Below are 17,195 nucleotides of genomic sequence, written 5' to 3'. Positions count from 1 at the left end.
CCTCAAGCAGATCGTTGAGAAACGTGTATTTCCTAATTAAAGTCGGAAAGATGACACTGATCCTAGGGCAGCCATGGGGGACGGGGGGAGCTCTGCTCAGGGGAGCAGTTTAGACGCTTTTAACGACCGGGTCTGCACCCCCACCCTCCCCGTGTCTCTCTTTTACGGTAAAACTCCCAGCCTGACGAGAGACCACAGCCCGGCTGCCAGAGTCCTCAGAACGCCCAGGTCTCACGAGCCCGCCTGCCCGCCCGCCCCTGCTCCTGGACCGCCGGCCACGGGCCCTGGAAAGGCCGGAGGGCGTGGGGAGGGGTCTCCCCTCTTGGGGGGCAGGTGGTGCCTGGCTGACCACACAAAGACACATGGGGTGCGGGGGGCTGGACAGAGGCGGGCCCCCCTCCCGGTGCCCACCAGGCGGCTGGAGCGTGCTGGAGGCGGGCGGCGCCCTCGGGGGGTGGGGGGGGCACCGTCTCGTCCCGCCGGCCTCCAGAGTTCTGCAGATAAACAGTCTAAATTAGGAATTAAAACATGCCTTGTTCCCACCAGCCGGCAGGCCGTATTTCAAACGTGCAGGAAACACTCCTACTGCGGCCATGAGCCCCGAACGTCCCAACGTGATTCTGCAAGATTGCCCAAGCGGGGGGGGGGGCTTGGAGGGGGTCCCGCGCCCCTGCTACCACGGCAGTTGGGCTGCCCTGCCTGGACCTCCCGTCAGCCCCCAAGAAGACAGGAGGGAGTATCCCACAGCGGGGCTCCTCCCGCTGCCCCCTGGGACGTTCCTGGGGGCCACACAGCAGGCGTGGGGAGCCCTGGGGCCATCTGTGGAGGGTACAGGCCTGGAAAAAGACCCCGCTCCCTGCCCAGAGGGAGGCCTGGGTGGGCACGGAGTGCAGACTCCCATCCTCAGGCACTGCCTGGGACTCAGGGAGGGGGGCAGGTTGCAGGGAGCCCCTTCCTCCCTGAGCTCCGGTCCAGGGCTCCCCCCGCCTGAGGCTTCCTGCCCAGCCTGCTCCCCGTGGGACCTGCAGGGGTCCTGCCTGGAACAGGGTGCTGCTCTGGGACAGAGGGAGCTCCGTGGTGGAATTCCAGGCATCAGTCAGCAGAAAGGAGGGGCCCACTCCAGAATTCCAGATGCCTGCCCAGGCTGGGGGCTGTCTGCTCTGCCAGGGGTCAGCGGGTGGGCCTGGGGGCAGGGGAGGGCCACTGGGGCTAGTCCAGGGGATGCCACCTTCCCCGGGGGTGGGCCTGGGAGAGGACTTGGGGCCAAGGTGGGAAAAGGTGGCATGTCCGGAATGGGGAGCACGGAGGCAGGGGGTGAGGCTGCACCAGAGGGCGGGTCCCTCCCAGAGGCCCCTGCCCAACACAGCCACCGCCTGAGTCTCCCCAGGGCAGGGAGGAGAAGCTGCTTTCTGGTGTGTCTGCTCCAATCTCTTCCCCAGCCCCCCACACAGGGGACTGGCCAGGCACGGGCCCTGGGGCCTGTCCCTCTCGGGCTGTCCCCACCCCACACCCCTGTCAATCCCAGCCACAGCGAGCGTGGCAACTGTGAGAGGGACGTGGTCTGACCCACAGAACCCCGCCGGGGGAGTGGACGCCAGGGCTCGCTCCAAACACCACCCAGCTGCCTCAGGCTGGGAGGGTCACCGAGCCCCGGGAGACACCCCATTCACATGGCCACTCACCAAATGTCCACTTAGACACCCCGGTCACAGAGGAGTCACAGCTGCCCAGCCCCTTCTGCCTGGGATCAATGTCTCCATGAGCAAGTTGAGACTGACATTCCTTCAGGAAACAAACCAGTCACCGCTAAGAAGCCAGACTGGGACCACAGTGGCCGCTGACGCGCTGTGCAGATGTCTGTGGGGGCCGCAGGCATGAAGCCATCAGGCTCAGCAATGGCAGAGAGCGGAGCAGGAAGGGCCCCTGGCTGACGTGTGCAGGGGGGCCACGGGCCCCCAAGAGGGGCCACCCTCTGATGTAACAGCTGCCCTCAGCCCATGGTGGCAGCCCAGGGAGGGGAGACCCGAGGCTGAGACGTGCTACAGGCGGGGACAGGGTCCAGGAGGCTTTCAGGTCTCCTCGCCCCACCAGCACCCATCCCTCTGCCCACCGGCCGCTCAGCTGAGAAAGTGGAGCAGTTCCCAAACCCCATCACCGCCCTCGGGACAAGACCCCAGCCTCTCATCTAACAGACGTCCCATGACTCCTGGTTGGCCCAGCCTGAGAAAGGTCCAGGCCGGGCCTGGCAGGACCTGGAGACCCAGACGCAACCACAGGTCGAGGCTAGGGAGCTCCAACGGCGACGTGGGGAGCGGAGACCTTGGCTGGGGTCACCGCCCAGCAGCCCACTTCCCTCCCTTCTCTGGCCCCCACTCCCAAAACCCCAAGACTGTGGCCCCTTGACATCAGATCAGTCTGCCATCTAAAATTGCCTAGAACCTTCTTGCACATCCTTCCCTGCTGCCCTGAGCATCCCTGAGCCATCAGCCTCGGGCCCTGGGCAGTGGCATCCCCAGAGGCAGGGGGGCTCTCCAGGACCTGAGACCCCCGCCTGGGCTCTCCTCCACATGCTGCCTGGTGGGCGGGGGCACCATGGGGCTGCAGGGCCGCCTCCCCCCTCACCCAAGGTCAGCAGGACCCTGAGAGGGCGCTGTCAACGGAAGGAAGCCCTGGGCAAAGCCACATGGAGGCTGTGTGTCTACGCCCAGGGACTGTGAGAACAAGTGTTGCCCCAGTGAGCCCCACGTCAGGCCCGCCGTTTGACACTCACTGACCAGGGTATCTTGGAGCGGGGTGTTCCCAGGGGGCCCCAGGGCGGGCAGAAGCTGGACTGAGGGGCTGTGGCCAGAGGAGCCCACGTGGGCCGGGAACCCTGCTCAGTGCTCCGGAGGGCTCGGGGAGACCAGAGAGCCCCAGAGTGGACGGCAGGACCCCGCCAGGACCACGGGGGCGCTGGGGAGAGGCCTTCCCCAGAACCTCCCACGCGGAAACCCTCCGAACGGAACTATGCTTGGAGATGAGCGTTTCAACAGGACGTTTAGGCAAAATAAGACCTAATCCAGCATCCCCGACGTCCTTGTAACAGGGAGAACAAGACACTGACACGCACAGAGGAAGGACACCGGGAGGAGCCAGCCCCGTCCACGCCTGGGTCTCGGACGCCCAGCTTCCAGCACTAGGACATGATAAACGTCTGTGCTGTGTGTAGGCTGGAGTTCCTTGTCATGGCAGCCCAAGCCCACGGGCAGAGACAAGCCAGCCCCACACCGAGGGAGTCAGGAGAGGGTGCCCCCAGCCACTCCCTGAGCTGCACTCAGAGCTCACCCGCAGTGGGGGAGGAGGCTCGCAGGGGAATCGGGGCCCACAAAACACACTGGGCACCGCCCTCACGGAGATCCCCATTCCTACCAGGGCTGTGTGGAGACTGCCTCCTCCAGGAAGCCCTCCCTGCACCACCACATCTCCTATGGGGACAACTGCGCAGAGCCGCCTGCCTCCCACCTGGCACCCACTCAGGCAGCCGTAGGGTGTCCCAGAGTGGCCACTGAAAGAGCCCAAATCACCGAGTCAGCAGCCTCCCCGCCCGGCTGGCCCTGTCGGAGAGCTGGGCCCGGGGCCGACGGCCGGACTACCGACAGCAGGGTCCGTCCGCTCCAGGTGGCTGAGCTGGGGGTCCTGCACAGACACTCGGGGGCAGGAAGCAAGGAGAGGCTCAAGGACACACAGCACCGTCGCCCACCGCACGGGCTCCCGGGGCTGAGCCGACAGGGTGGATGGTCACCGTGGGCATTCCACACGTACCTCCTGCCTGTCAAGATGGGCTGGGGGCTGCCGGAATGCACCCTGGCCTTGGAGGACTCACATCCACCTTGCAGGCTGCAGGCGTCCACGTTCCTTCTAGAACGTTCTCCCACTGCCAGGCCTAGGCCACACGGAGGCCTGGGTGCCAGCCCAGGGGCCCAGGCCACCTCCCACGGCCCTGAGTGGCGCACAGCTCCCCCACTCAGCATTTACGGAGCGCCCACTACGGGCCAGCCCTCCACCTGCAGCCCGTGTGGTGAGCCCAGTGAAGAACTGACCCTCCACCGCTTCTCTTCCCAGCAAACACCACAGGCTCCAGGTGCCCATTTCCCGTGGCTGTGGGACCACACATGGGGCCCGTGGGGTGGGGAGGGCAGGTTGCTCGTGGAGATGAGTGTCTGGGGAGGCTGGGGGCCCAGGGTCTGCATTCCGGGAGTAGCCCTGTGCTCGCTAAATTGCTTTATGTAAGTCAGGCCAGGCCAGGAAACCAGGAGCCCCGGCTGGGGATTAGTGACAGGCGTTGCCACGGCAACCTGATTAGTGGGAAACATGTCGTCTCTGGGAGTGCAGGGCTGCTCGGCAAAGGTAAAAGGAACCCCAGAGATTCATTAGCAACAGGTTCCCATGGCAACCGCTCCAAGCTCATTAATAATTTTTTTTCTTATTCCAAGTGTGGGTGTTGAAATTCTCCAGAGGGCTGAAGAAGGAACGGATGCCGGACGGACACGCACACACACACTCACACGCCAGTTACTCCCACCTGCTGCCCGGCACCATCCCGCCCGGCACACGCCTCACCCCACCTGTGTGTCCCTGTGGAGTCAGAACACGAGGCCTAGCAGGCCCCTTGGTTCCGATGGCCCCGCCCTGCCTGGGCGGTCCCTCACAGGGAGATCCAGATCGGGGGGCTGCCAAGACCACCTCCCAGGGGATGCCCCAAAGTGTCCACAGGAAGGGAGGCGGGGAGCGTCCTGCTCACACAGCGTCAGGCTGGGCATGGCGCCTGACGCTCGCCGGCTGCGTTCTTGGGGACGGCCGCCAAAGCTACTACCGAGCTACTCAGAGACCCCATGTTTGGCGGGGCCTAACAAGCAGACACCGCCTTGGAAAACACATCGGCAGGTCCACGCACGATTCCACACAGCAATTCCGCTCCCGGGTACGTACCCAAGAACACCGAAAACAGGTCCAAACAGAACTCACATACGTCTGCACGGCTGGTCGGCTCACAGCACCCTGAAGGTGGAAAGAGCCCAAAAGCCCACCAACACTGGCACGGACACGCCGTGGTCCATCCACACAGCGGGACACAGGTCAGCCACCAAGGAGAATGAAGCCCTGACATGTGCTACGACGTGGCCCCAGCCGGAGAACATGATGTTCAGAGACAGAAGCCACGTGCAAAGAGCCATGCGGCGTGGGATTCCATTTCTATTAAACGCCCAGAAAAAGCAGATCCAGGGACACAATGCAGATCAGGGGCCGCCAGGGGCTGGGGTCTCTCTGGGAGGACGAGAAAGTTCCAAAATTGACAGTGAGGGCCGCACAGCTCTGTGGGGACAGTAAAAACCAGTGAATCGTGTGCTTTCTGTGTGAGTTGTGAGGGGACACATCTGTGACAGCACGAGTGAGCGTCTGCTCAGAATTCCAGAGGCTGTGCAGGGACCTGCCCTGAGCCGCACCTCCCCAGCGGGACACAGACCTCAGGTGCTGTGTGCCCCCCAGGGCTGACACCGAGGCAGGGCCCCCCAGCTCCCCCCTGGCCCGGCACCCCCCCCCCCCCCCCCCCCCGAGAAAACGTAATGATGCAGGGAATCTCCGCTGCTGAGGGGCGGTTGCTGGGTCTGAGTCGGCGGACAGGCCGCTTCTCCCTGTGCTGCCCGTCCGGGAGCTGGCTCCGGAGTGGAGGAACGCGGAGACGCACTGTCAGCGGGCACACGGGCCCGTTCCACACTCCACCTGCGTGCTGCCATTCACGGCCCAGGGCAGCCCCTGACCCGATTCGGAGCCGCAAACCCGGGGGGCTGCTGGGTCACGCTGAACAGTGGGGCAACAGGTCTGGCCCCAGAGGCAGAGAAAGGAATGTGGCGGGGCAGGAGGCCTGTCTGCACGTCAGGACGGGGCAGTGTGCAGGGACGGCAGCCCCCCCCCGGGTGTGCTCAGGGGTCAGCCTGGGCCCTCCAAACCCCCAAAGCCCAGACACGTCTCCTCTCTGCCCCAGTGCCCCCTCCCCCGGGCCCACCCTGCCTCTGCCCACAGGTTCCCATGGTCTGCATGCCCCTCCTTAACCAGGTGACCCCTGTTTCACGGCAGATTAAAAACAAACAAACAAAAGCTCTGGAACATTAGAAACTGTCAGGAATGCCCGGTTCTAAAACGTGATGCCCTCGTCTGTGGTTTTCGGTCTGTCAGCCTGCACCCCAGGCCTGCCCGGTGCCCACATCCCCGGTGCTGATTCTGACTTCTGAAACGTTCCGGGGATGGTGGCATGGGCCTCCAGGCCCCAAGCAGTCACGGCTGAGAGGGACCAGGCACAGAGTTCCCAGGTGGTGGCCCCATCCCCCTACACTCGGCCAGTGTCCCCCCCAGCCTACTCTCCCCATATCCCGTCTGCCTGCACCTTCCCGTGTCCCTGCCCCCGCCGGCGGCCAGCAGCCCCCTCTTGGCCTCCTGATGGCGGGGCCGTGCGCCCCGAGTGATGTGTCCTTCAGGTCCCGGGTGCCCCTGAACCAGATCTCCGCGAGAGGCGCCTGCAGGGCACTCTGGCGAGCTCAGAACTTCAGGAGCTGGGCCTGCCACGCCCGAGGGCACATCACACGCGTGCCAGATACAGCGGGCCAGCCTGTGGCCAGAGCTGCATGGTTGCCCTCCCAGCAGCCCAGGCCCCAGGCCACGTCCCAGTCCGCATCCACAAGGCGCTAATGCAGGCTGACTCATCAGACTGCGGCCGGCTGGCGACCGGTGCAAAGACAAAGGGACGCAGCAGGCGGACGATGCCGCGTGGCCCCCACCTGGCCCAGGGGACGCCCTCTGTGCCTCCAGACACAAGCTCCGTCTCTGCGGGGGGCTGGGCCTGCCGACAGCACTGGACACTCCCAGGCCACACAGAAGCCCGGTGCCCCTTCCAGGCCCACCACCCGATGCACTCCATGTCAGGTCCCTGAGCCCACTGCCCTTTACAGGGCACACCGGGGCCCACCCACCACCCGCCCACCCCTCTGCCCACGGTCACCCCTGCAGCCTGGGAGCAACCATCTCCCCGGCCTTCACGCCATGGCCCCAGCAGGGCCTGGCTCTCATCCCCCCCCTCCGCCCCCACCACACAGCCAGGCCGTGCCACGGCACCCTGAACGAGGCCCCGGAAAGCTGGGGGTCACCAGGAAGGCAGCACACCCTCCTCACCCAAGAATGGAGAGCTGGACTCTGGGGTTGGGGGAGGGTCCTCGGGGAGCCCACCCCAGACTGGGGACAATCTCTTCTCTGGCCACCCCCTGCCCCTCCGTGGCTTCTCAGAGGGGAACAGGGCCAGCCCCCCAGAGTCTGCCGCTACAGGGTGGGTCCCCGGCTGGGAATCCAGCCCCGGCAGCCGCCCTCACTGCCCCCGCAGAAAGTCATCTGCCTGACCGCAGGTCACAGAACGGAGTCAGGCTGGGCTCGACCTGGGGCTCCGTCTATGGCCCTGACACCCTACCTGTATGTCCCTGGGGCTGCAGGGAAGCACGGGGCGGGGGGGGCACTGGTGGAGTGAGGGCCTCAGACTCCAGAGGGGTCTCCGTGGACCCTGTTCTGGGGGGGATAGGCCAGCCCAGCCGAAAGAGACCTGCAGAGCTGACATCACAGACAGATACTTCCCTGGGGAAGTGCCCCCAAGCCGACGGCCCCCCAGGAACCCCGGAGGACACAGGCACAGAGACTGGAACAGTCCCTGTCCCTCCTCACTGTGGAGCCCGGCATCTGACACCCTGACGGGGCCCAGAGCAGGAGGGACCCCCTAGGCTCACAGCCCACCCCTGCCTCGCTGCCTGTGACTTCAGGGGCACACACTCCGTCCACCCCAAATTGCTCAGATGACTGACTGATTTCACGGTCGGTTTTCCCTCTCCCCGGGTGGCTCCTTGTCAGACAGCCTGACATGGCACAGCTGAGTGTGATTCATCTTAAAAAGGACTCCCTCCCGTCAAGACACCCAGCACCTCCTCTTTCTCCCTCTGGGGGGATAGCGGAGGGCACGCTCAGGGTGTGCGAGGTGGGGCAGGGGAATTCAGCCCGGAGGTGTCGGCACGCTGCCTCCTTCCGGGGACCCCGAGGTTCTGGCGGCTGCAGGAAAGCCTAGGCATCCACGGACCCATCACCCCAACATCTGCCTCTACCTTCACGTGACCCTATGCTTAGTCTGCATCTGTCTTTCCTCCTCTCCTGAGCACACCGCCACCGTGCCCAGGGCCCCCCAACTCCAGACTGACCTTGTCTCACGTCGGCTATATCCACAAAGACCCCACTTCCACGGAAATCCACGTTCTGAGGTTCCTGGTGGACGTGAACTCGGGGGATACTATTCCTGCCAGTACATTGGCTCACATGTGCCTGCTGGTGTGGACAACGTGCACACCCCCAGAGCCACCCCAGGCCTGGGTGAGGAGGAACAGGGAGGAGGGACAGGGACTGCTCCAGTCTCTGTGCCCGTGTCCTCCGGGGTTCCTGGGGGGCCGTCGGCTTGGAGGCGCCTGCCCCTGACTCAGCCTGGTGGCTCTGCCCAGGCCGCCCCAAAATGCCCTGGTGTAAGGAGGGGCACCACCTCTGCCGAGCCCCCAACACCACCACCTTCGCGCTTCTGTTTCCCTTTGCCCCCTCCGTCGGCTCCCTGGGGCCAGCGAGGACCCCTCCCTGGGCCAGTGCCAAGGGCAGAGCCCAGATGATGCACCATAACCAAGTCCACAAAGGTCACCAAAGGCCGTGCAGCTGGGAAGCCGGAGGTCACCCAGGAGGCAGGAAGGGTTCAAAGATCGCCTCTGGGGCTCCAAGTGGGCAGTGTGGGTCGTGGCCTCAGGCCTGGTGCCTGAGAACCTAGGGGGCTTGCTCCCACAGGTGCCACCCAAAGGCCATCGGGGAAGACCCTGACCCTAACCATCCCCGACAAGCCCGGTCCCTCCAGCCCAGGGGGTACGCGGCACTCTGACCACGGTCCAGCTGGTGGCCCCCAGCTCCCCGGCCTCCCCCGCCAGCTCAGACCTCACGCTGCTGCTCCAGTGGGTGGGGGTCGAGTGGGGATGGGAGGCTGTGGGAACCCAGCGGCCCACAGACAGCCAGGACACAGGCCCCTCCCTCAGAAAACACAACCCCAGGACGCGTCCTTGTTCACCACGGCCCTCAGCTTCGGGGTGGTGGCTCAAGTAGCCCCAGCCTCTGACACAGGGATGGGGTCTGGAGTAGGAGGCCCCCGCAAGCTCAGAAACCACCTCTGCCTCGCCGCCTTGGAACTCAGGGTCACATATCGTGTCCACCCCAACAGCTCTGCTCTCTTCCTAAAGAACATTCCCCTCAGCCTCTCCCTGCCTCGTTCACGTGTCCAAGACTGCTCACCCCACATGCAGGCCGGGGCTAGGGGACCCCAGGGAGGCCCGCGTGCTCTCAGAGCCGGGGACAGGATGCAGCAAAGCCCAGGGGTCTTCGGGGTTCTCTCCCTGGCCAGCCGTGGACTGGACTGGGCCCCCTCACCTGCTGATCAGGGCCCCTGTGAACCCCACACTATCTGACCAAAGAGACAATCAGGACCGTGTGAGGGAAAACCGAAACAGGTGTGGGGCCACCACCGGGCTGCGGGAAGGGGTGCTAGGAACACTCAAGGAATCCCGGAAGGCTCTGGGGCCCTCCTGGGGTGAGGGGGCTCTGACTTCGGGCCACCCTCCCTGCAGAAATGTTGTTGTCCCCCACCCCTCTGCCCCACGGCCAGCAAGGAGCTGAGACACCGGGTCCTGCTGGGCCACACCCTCCACACCAATGTCCCCACTGTCCAGTGCTCTGACCTTCCCTAGACTAGGGAGAGGGGAGGAACCGGCAGAGTCCAGAACAGAGAGGACAGCGTGACAAAGCAGGCTGGCCGCCGCTGGCCAAGCACGTCTCTGCACCCGTGCCAGAGGCCGGCTTCGCTCAGCTCCAGCAAGATGGGGGACAGCACCCACCCAGGGGGACACACCTGTCCCGGGCTCTGAGCAGGCCAGGAGAGCTGCTGGCCCCTGAGCAGCCCTGAGCATGACCGCCCGGCCCACCCACGCCTGCCCCTCGCGGGTCAAGTGCTCTCAGTAACATCAGCTCCCTCTTCTGCGTAAGCGGTCTGGATGGCCGACGCGGGGGCCTGGCCTGGGGCTGCCCGTGAGCGAGAGGGCAGGCAGGACTGGGGACACACCTGTACTGGTCTGGACCTGGGGACAGTCAGGGGGTCACCAGGCTCACCCTGGGCAGTACCCAGACTTCAGGAGCCTGGGGAGGGGCGTTCTGAGGTCCCCCTTCTGCCCTCAACTTTGGCTGAGAAAAGCCATGGTTGAGACTGGGGAACGGGTGGCGGGGGGGCTGCTCTGGGAAACGGACTTGGTCCTCGCATGCATCACATGGAAGAACACGGGGTGCTCGCAGAGCCCCCGAAATCCTCCCGCACCCACGAGCTGCTCGGGGCCGGAGACACAGACAGCTCACATCACAAGGCTCCCCGCTGCCTGCCGGTGAGCACAGAGGTGGCAGCGTCCCCACCCTGCTCACTCTGATTTCGCGCACTCATCAGCAGTCCTGCTAATCACCAGTCCAGGCTCTGACGGCTCCCCCTGCAGCACAGGGACCAGGGAGACTCAGCCTTGCCTCCCCTGCCCGGCGTGCGTCTGTTCCAGGGGGGCCCTGTGAGCAGGGTGAGGAGCTGCTACTCGCTCGGTGGAGACAGCACGGCAGAGGGCCCCCATCTGTCATCCGCGGCAGGCACGGTGCTCTGAGGACGGTGCTCGAACCTGCTGCCAACTCTCAAGGGCTGGGCTGTTTTCTTCTGCACCCCATCCTGTCTGGGAATCCTGGCCTTAAATCGCCTGACTCCACTCCCCGCGTCTACTTGCTGGAGAGTCAACCTGGGCCCACGTGACTCAGGGTTGTTCCTGGTCGTGTCAAATCAGCCCCTGAGAAAAGAGAGTAACCGGGTCCTCTGTGACCCTCACTTAAACACCTGCTTGCCAAGAGAAAGAGAAAGCCCGTTCCTGACCAGACCTCCAGCGCGGGGGACAGGGGACGGGGGCGGGACACGAAGACAACGCAGATGCAGAGATAACATCTCCCGCCTGACCTTGACGGCTTGGGGCTGAGGTCTGGCCCCCACCGGCTGGGCTGAGCGGGGCTGAGCAGGGACGAGCAGGGGCAGCGCGGCTGTCTGACAGGCCGGCCCATCCCCCGCATTCCTCCGCATCCTGACCCTGGACCAGGAGTCCTGCCAGGCGCTCCGGGAGGCGGCTGTCTGGCCCGCTGCACCACAGGAAGGCACAGGGAGCTCCCTGGACCCCTCTGAGTGCTCCGCCATGCCAGGGGGATGGGATAGGCACAGGGTCTGAGAGCCTCCCCTGACGGGCTGGCACCAGCCGTGTCCTCGCCCTGGGCGTCGTGGGCATGGTAGGGGAGCCCCAGCACCTTCCCATTTCCCGGCCTCGGCCCCTGCGGCGCCCTCCACCTGCTCTTCTCTCCCTGCCTCTCCTCGATTTTTCCCTGACCTTGGTCCCCACACCGCCCCTCCCTTGAGGAGTGAGCCCAACTCCAGCTGGAGGCAGAAGCGTTCCCTGAGACCCCAGCTAGCCCATCACCCTGCCCACCATGCTCATAGGCCTCTCCTGGCCTCCCCGCCTCCCCTCGCCTTAACCTCACAGCAAAAGCCGAACAGCTCCAGGCTCATGGATCCATTCCACCTGCCTCAGGACCTTTGCTTGTGCTGTTTCCCCTGCGGAGGATGTTCCTGCTCCCTATCCTCCCACACTGCTTTCTATGTCCGCTCAGCTGCTGCAACCTCCCTGGCCCCCAGCCCCCAACAGCCTCCATCTGGTCCACCCAGCCCAGCGCCTCCACCGAGATCAGGCCAGCCAAGCTCTGCTGCAGAATGGCCGAGGGGAGGACAAACTGAGCATGCAGCGGGAGCTCCTCGAGTCCTATGGGGAACCACAGTGGGCCCAGAGCGAGGACCAGCACAGAGCTTAGGACAGGAGGTTTGCTGAGTGAGGATACCTTCCGGCGGGTGTTCACAGGAGCCCCAGCCTGGCTCTGCACCGCGCCCCTGAGTCCCCCCGCAACCCCCCAGGCCCTCCCCAGGGTCCAGGTGGGCTGCAGATGTGGGGGCGGGGGCTATGCACAGAGAATTTAATCAGTGCTTCCTGGCCTCTGCCAACGAATCAGGCTGCCAGTGAGCTCAACGAACACCAACTGTTTGCCCAGCTCAGGGCCCCACAGGTGCCTGCGTGGGGGCACAGGGCAAGCCCGAAAGTCTAGGCCGCCGCAGAGAAAACAAGGTCTTGGCCACGACCCTTCCTGGGCAGTCCCGAGGAAGCAGCAGAAATGCGGAAAGCCAGGTCCCTCCCAGCAGACAAACCTCAACGCACGCTAATTCTCCTTCCACTGCCCGCCCCCCTGGCAGGCTGACGCTGCCACAGATCTGGACCTTTCATCAGAGTAGGATCCCCAATGATCAAAGCTTTCCACCTCCTCGTGGGAAGCAGAAACCCTTACAAAACCCATAAAAGCCTTCCTGTTCCTTCTCTACTACCAGCGCCTATCCATCCACACAGCCCAGCCCAACCTCACTTCCTCCAGGAAGCCCTCCTTAGCAGCCAGAAGAGCACACCTCGCAGACCAGCTCTCACTCAGGGGCCAACAGGAGGTCAGGCCCACAACCAGGGCCCCCCCACCAAGCCCTCCAGCCACACTAAAAACAGGGCTCCCCCAACCCTGCCTCTGGCAGGTACTCTGCGACCTGCCTCGCTCCACTGCCCTCCCCAGCTCTCCAGGGCAATGGCCCATCCCCGTGGAGCCCCCACGATCATATCCCTGTCTCTGCTCATGCCAGCCTGGAGCAGGAACAGGCCCATTCCAGCCAGGCACACGGTCAGGGCTCAGTGTGAACGTGAGGGAACAGCAGTGGAGTCCAGACACACAGACCATTCACGGTCCCTCCTTCCTTCTTCAATCAGAGAAAGTCAGGGAGCCACCGGGAGGCTGGCCTGCAAGGTGGGGAGCCCGCGGCCCGTGCAGACATGCCATGCCCTGGCCAGCCCACAGAGGTGAGGCCCCCCCCGCTCTGGGCACACCACTTCTGCCTTCACATCCTCTAACTCTACTAGGGACAGGATGGCCTTCCCGTTAGCCCACCCCAGGCCCGCCCAGCGCCTCCTGAGAACCCCTCAAGGACTCCCCTGAGGGGCCGGCCTGGGGACTCCAAGTCCAGGCAAACAGACATGCGGGTGCCAGGAGGACAGGGACCTGGGTCCAGGAACAAGGTGCTGGGATAAGGAGGGGCTTGGAAGGGGAGCACCCCCAGGCCTGGGTCCCCTGAGCACGTGAAGCCAGCCCTGTGCGTCAGACAAAATACGCAGAGGATCATGGCCACAAGGTCAGGAAGGTGAGGATAACTTGTAACTGTCCTGTTCAATTCCGGTCTGCAGGGGCAGAGTGGGCTGCAGGATGGAGGAAGGATCCAGCCCTGTTCTAAGTCAATGCCCCCAGTGTCCTCACCAGGACACCCACACCCACTGTGAGCCCCGCGTGCTGGTGGTGGCTGGATGGCCTGAAGCATCGGCTTTCATGAGACGCCTTTAAAAGCTTGGACTCGTCCAGCCTCATGCCCCTGCCCAACGCAGGGGCCTGAGAGTCCGACTGGGCTCACCCAGCTCTGCCCTCCGGCAGCTGCGTGACCTTGGTGTGTCCTCTGGCTTCTCCAAGCCCTACGCTGAGGCGCACCGGGCACCTGGTCCCTGGGAGGCAACTCCTAGAGGTGCATGCCACCCCTGAGCCCCCAAGTGCCTCCTTGGCCACCTCCTGGTCCCTTAACACCCTTGCTGGGCTGCAGCCGGCCTCCCCGGGGCCCCCCTTCCCAAGCAGTGAGCGTCCCTGGAGGCCCCGCCCGGCCTGGGTGCTAGGACGCAGCAGCTGCATGGCAGGCAGGCGCGGAGTCAGGAACCCTGGGGGAGCCTGGGCAGAACATAACCCAGCCACGCAGGCTACAACACACAGATCCCACCCACCTTCCTCTATAAATAAACCTGTGTAGGAGAAACAGTGCTTGCCCCAAAAGTTCCACCACGATTGTATTTTCAAAAAAACAAAATCAATCGATAAGGACCCTATCTGCCCTTGTAAGCTCCTCCGCTGGGCGTCGGGGGTCCCCCTTAAAGACAAAGCAGACCACGTGTGATTGTCCATGCTAGGGTCATGCGCTCGGGTGTTCCCGAGAGCTCGGGGGGCTTAGGGAAGGCCCCTTCCTGCATTGCAGTCCCTGAATGAATCCCAGCGTGGGGCCGGGCTCCAGGACTTCAGCTGGGATTCTGCCAGCCTCCAGGGACTGTGGGTTCCCAGAGCAAACCCAATTATCCCACTTCGTTCTCTTTGTCCCCTGCAACAGGGGAGGCTTCATGGAAGGACAGGGCAGCCAAGGAGCTGGAGGGCACAGGAGCACCCTCTGTGTGCCCGAGGCCAGCCTGCTGACCCCCAGGAATCTGGAGTGCTCTGGAAAGCTGTGCTGAGGCCCACAGGATCCCCGGGGGGAACCAGTCCCCACCTGTCCGGGCGTGCCAGCTTATTTTAGGTTTGCCCCAGAGCCAACACACACCCCCATAGCCCTGGCCTGGCGTCTGCCAGAGGTCAGCAGCCGTCCCCACGAGGCCGAAGGCCGTGATGTGCCCACCCCTCCTTGACAGATGTAGGATTTCCACAGAACACGAGTCAGCTGATCCTGGTATCTGAGCCCCTCAAACCCCTGCCAGTGCCCTCCGCCTACAGCCTGATGGCCCTCCTGCTCCCAGAGCCACAGGGCATCCTCCTCCTTGGGTCAGGAGGACGCACAGAGACAAGGACGCCAGCACACAGTCCTGCCGGCCCCATCCCCCAAGCCCCTTTGGGCTTCACCCTACCTGCGTGAAGCACCCCTGCCCCACCCCCCTACACTGAGTCACACACACACACACACACACACACACACGCCTGTCGGGCGTCCTCAGGGACACAAACCGCCTGAAGTGCCCGGAGCACCCAGCACCCCTGGGTCAGGCTGCAAGACTCTCTCAGCCTCCAGGGCCCAGAGCAGACAGACACGGGGGCTGTCAAAAGAGACAAAGTGCAGGCCTCACTCGGCTCTTTCCCTATCTGGTCTCTGCACACGCTTGGAAATGCCGAATGCACAAAGTCAGCTGCCAGTCCCGTCTCAGCCCAGGGTCCTCAAACAGATTCAGCCCCGTCACCCACCACACCACCCAGCCACGCCACCCTCCTGCCAACACGAGGTGGCCGGGCCATCTGCAGGCCGGAGTTCCAGAGACAGGACAAACCAAGCCTCAACACCTGGGGATGCCCCCCGAGGATGTAGGACAGAGGCAGCCTACTGCCAGGCCCCCAGCTGGCCCTTGGGCTGAGACTATGACCCCCTTCTTCACAACCGGGAGGTGAACCGGACTCAGCCGATGTTTGGATTTGGGGATAAAAGCAGCATGGATTTTATTACTTTTTTTGGGTACAGATTCCTGTTTTACATTTAATATTTATATAGTTAAACACACAAAGTAGGAAAAATATATACACACGTTGCTGGTTTAGCCTCTGTCCTGATTTTGACAAATAAAGTTTACTTGCAGGTCCCCACTTCGGTCAACTCCCTCCACGCGGCCACACCCCCCACCCGGCTGCCCCCATCTGTCCAGAATGTCCAATCCCCCCAAGGCAAAGAGCTGGAAGGCTCAGCACCCACAGCCCGGCCGCCTGAAAACCGGTTCCCATCACCAGAGAAAAAAACCAGCAGGGCAGGACCCAGTGCCAACCGGAGCCCACCAGGACAGCCCCCAAACACCATCTGCTGGGGGGGCCACCAAACCTGCCGCCTGCATCCCAGAAGTGCCCCCTGGCCGACCCAACACCACTCTGGAACCTTCTCTGAAAGTTTGTGCCACTGTGACCAGAAGCAGAGAGGGAGCCCCATCCTCCAAGGCCAGGAAAAGCCCTAGGGGAAGGGACTCAGAGCGCAGAGCCAGCTGCGTCCCTGCCCCCTATCCCCAGCTGCGCATGACTTAAATCAGCCCCAGCACCGAGTTCAGCCTGGAGAGGCGAGTTCACAACCAACGTCACGGCACGTCTCCGTGGAAAAGGGCCGACAAACTCGCACCGCCTCCCGGCCCCACGGGTCTCCCGCGACGCTCTGAACCGCAAAGCACAGGCTGAAAACTTTGCTCCCCTTACTCTACTTCCTTCCGGCCTCCCCCTCCCCAACGAGGGTCCCGTCTCTGGCGGACATTCTGTTAGCCCAGGGGACAGCACTCCGGTCCTGACCGCCACCCAAGGGGCACAGGGAGTTCCGACTTCCCGCCCTGCCGACCCGTCTTCCCCTCCAAGCTCGTGGTAGCCTCGCCGCTTCTCTGCCACCCTCTCCCATCCCGCGCTAGCTCGGGACCGGGGACGCTCCGATCGGGTATGGAGCGATGCCCCCGTTGCCGTCACTCCCCTGCCCTGCGCTCCACGCGCGCCCAGTCCGCTCCGGGTCCAACGAGTCCGATCTCGCGGGGGCCACGCGGAGGAGATCCGCGCGCTGGACCCTCATATCCCGCATGGCCGTAGCCCGGCGGCCCTGGAAGGATATGGGTTACAGACCAGCCGGAGACACCAGCTGCGCGGCCGCGTGGTCTGCCCGAGGCAGAAGAAGACCGTGGCCGCCAGTGCCGGGTACGGGACGGGCTGCTCCTCGTCGGCGCCCAGCTCCGCGCTGCGCTCGGCCGCCGGGCTCTCGGGGGGCGATGCGCCGGGCCCGGACCCCGGCTCCGCCTCCCGCCCCGGCACCCCGGGGCTCCCCGGGGCCGGCCCTACCGCCGCCGCCTCCGGGCCCGGGGCCGGAGCGCCCAGGGGCACTCGGACCTCGTCGGCCGCCTGCGCGCCCTCGGTCATGGTGGCAGCGGGTAGCACCTGCGGGGTGACAGGCGGTGACCGGGACCCGGGAACGACACCCCTCGCCCGCCTCGGGCACAGCGGAGCTGCGGGAACAGCCGCGGTCGCCGGGATGTCTTTGTCTTCCCTTATTAGAGACAAATGCGCCCCCCGCCCCCGCCCGCCCCCTCCCTCCGGCGAGGGTTGGGCCGCCCCTCCCCCACCGCCGGGGCGGGGGCCCCAGGAGCCCCCTCTCCGGCCCCGCT

The 17,195-nt window shown here is 64.5% G+C and overlaps 1 protein-coding gene across 2 annotated transcripts in view; it reads right to left on the bottom strand.

Annotated features, from left to right (window-relative positions):
* CACNA1H (calcium voltage-gated channel subunit alpha1 H) overlaps window positions 1-16,950 on the bottom strand; it is a 59,699-nt gene extending 42,749 nt beyond the window's left edge. For both annotated transcript variants that reach the window (XM_044915568.1, XM_044915569.1), the window contains exon 1: window positions 16,649-16,950. In XM_044915568.1, coding sequence (XP_044771503.1) covers window positions 16,649-16,950 — 302 coding nt within the window. The remainder of the gene's footprint in view (window positions 1-16,648) is intronic.
* Window positions 16,951-17,195: the final 245 nt, after the last annotated feature.

Source organism: Neomonachus schauinslandi, chromosome 5 (genome assembly GCF_002201575.2).
Source record: "Neomonachus schauinslandi chromosome 5, ASM220157v2, whole genome shotgun sequence".
NCBI classification, from domain to species: Eukaryota; Metazoa; Chordata; class Mammalia; order Carnivora; family Phocidae; genus Neomonachus; species Neomonachus schauinslandi.
The sequence above is the reverse complement of the archived record's forward strand: the minus strand, read 5'-3'. Positions and strand labels throughout refer to the sequence as shown.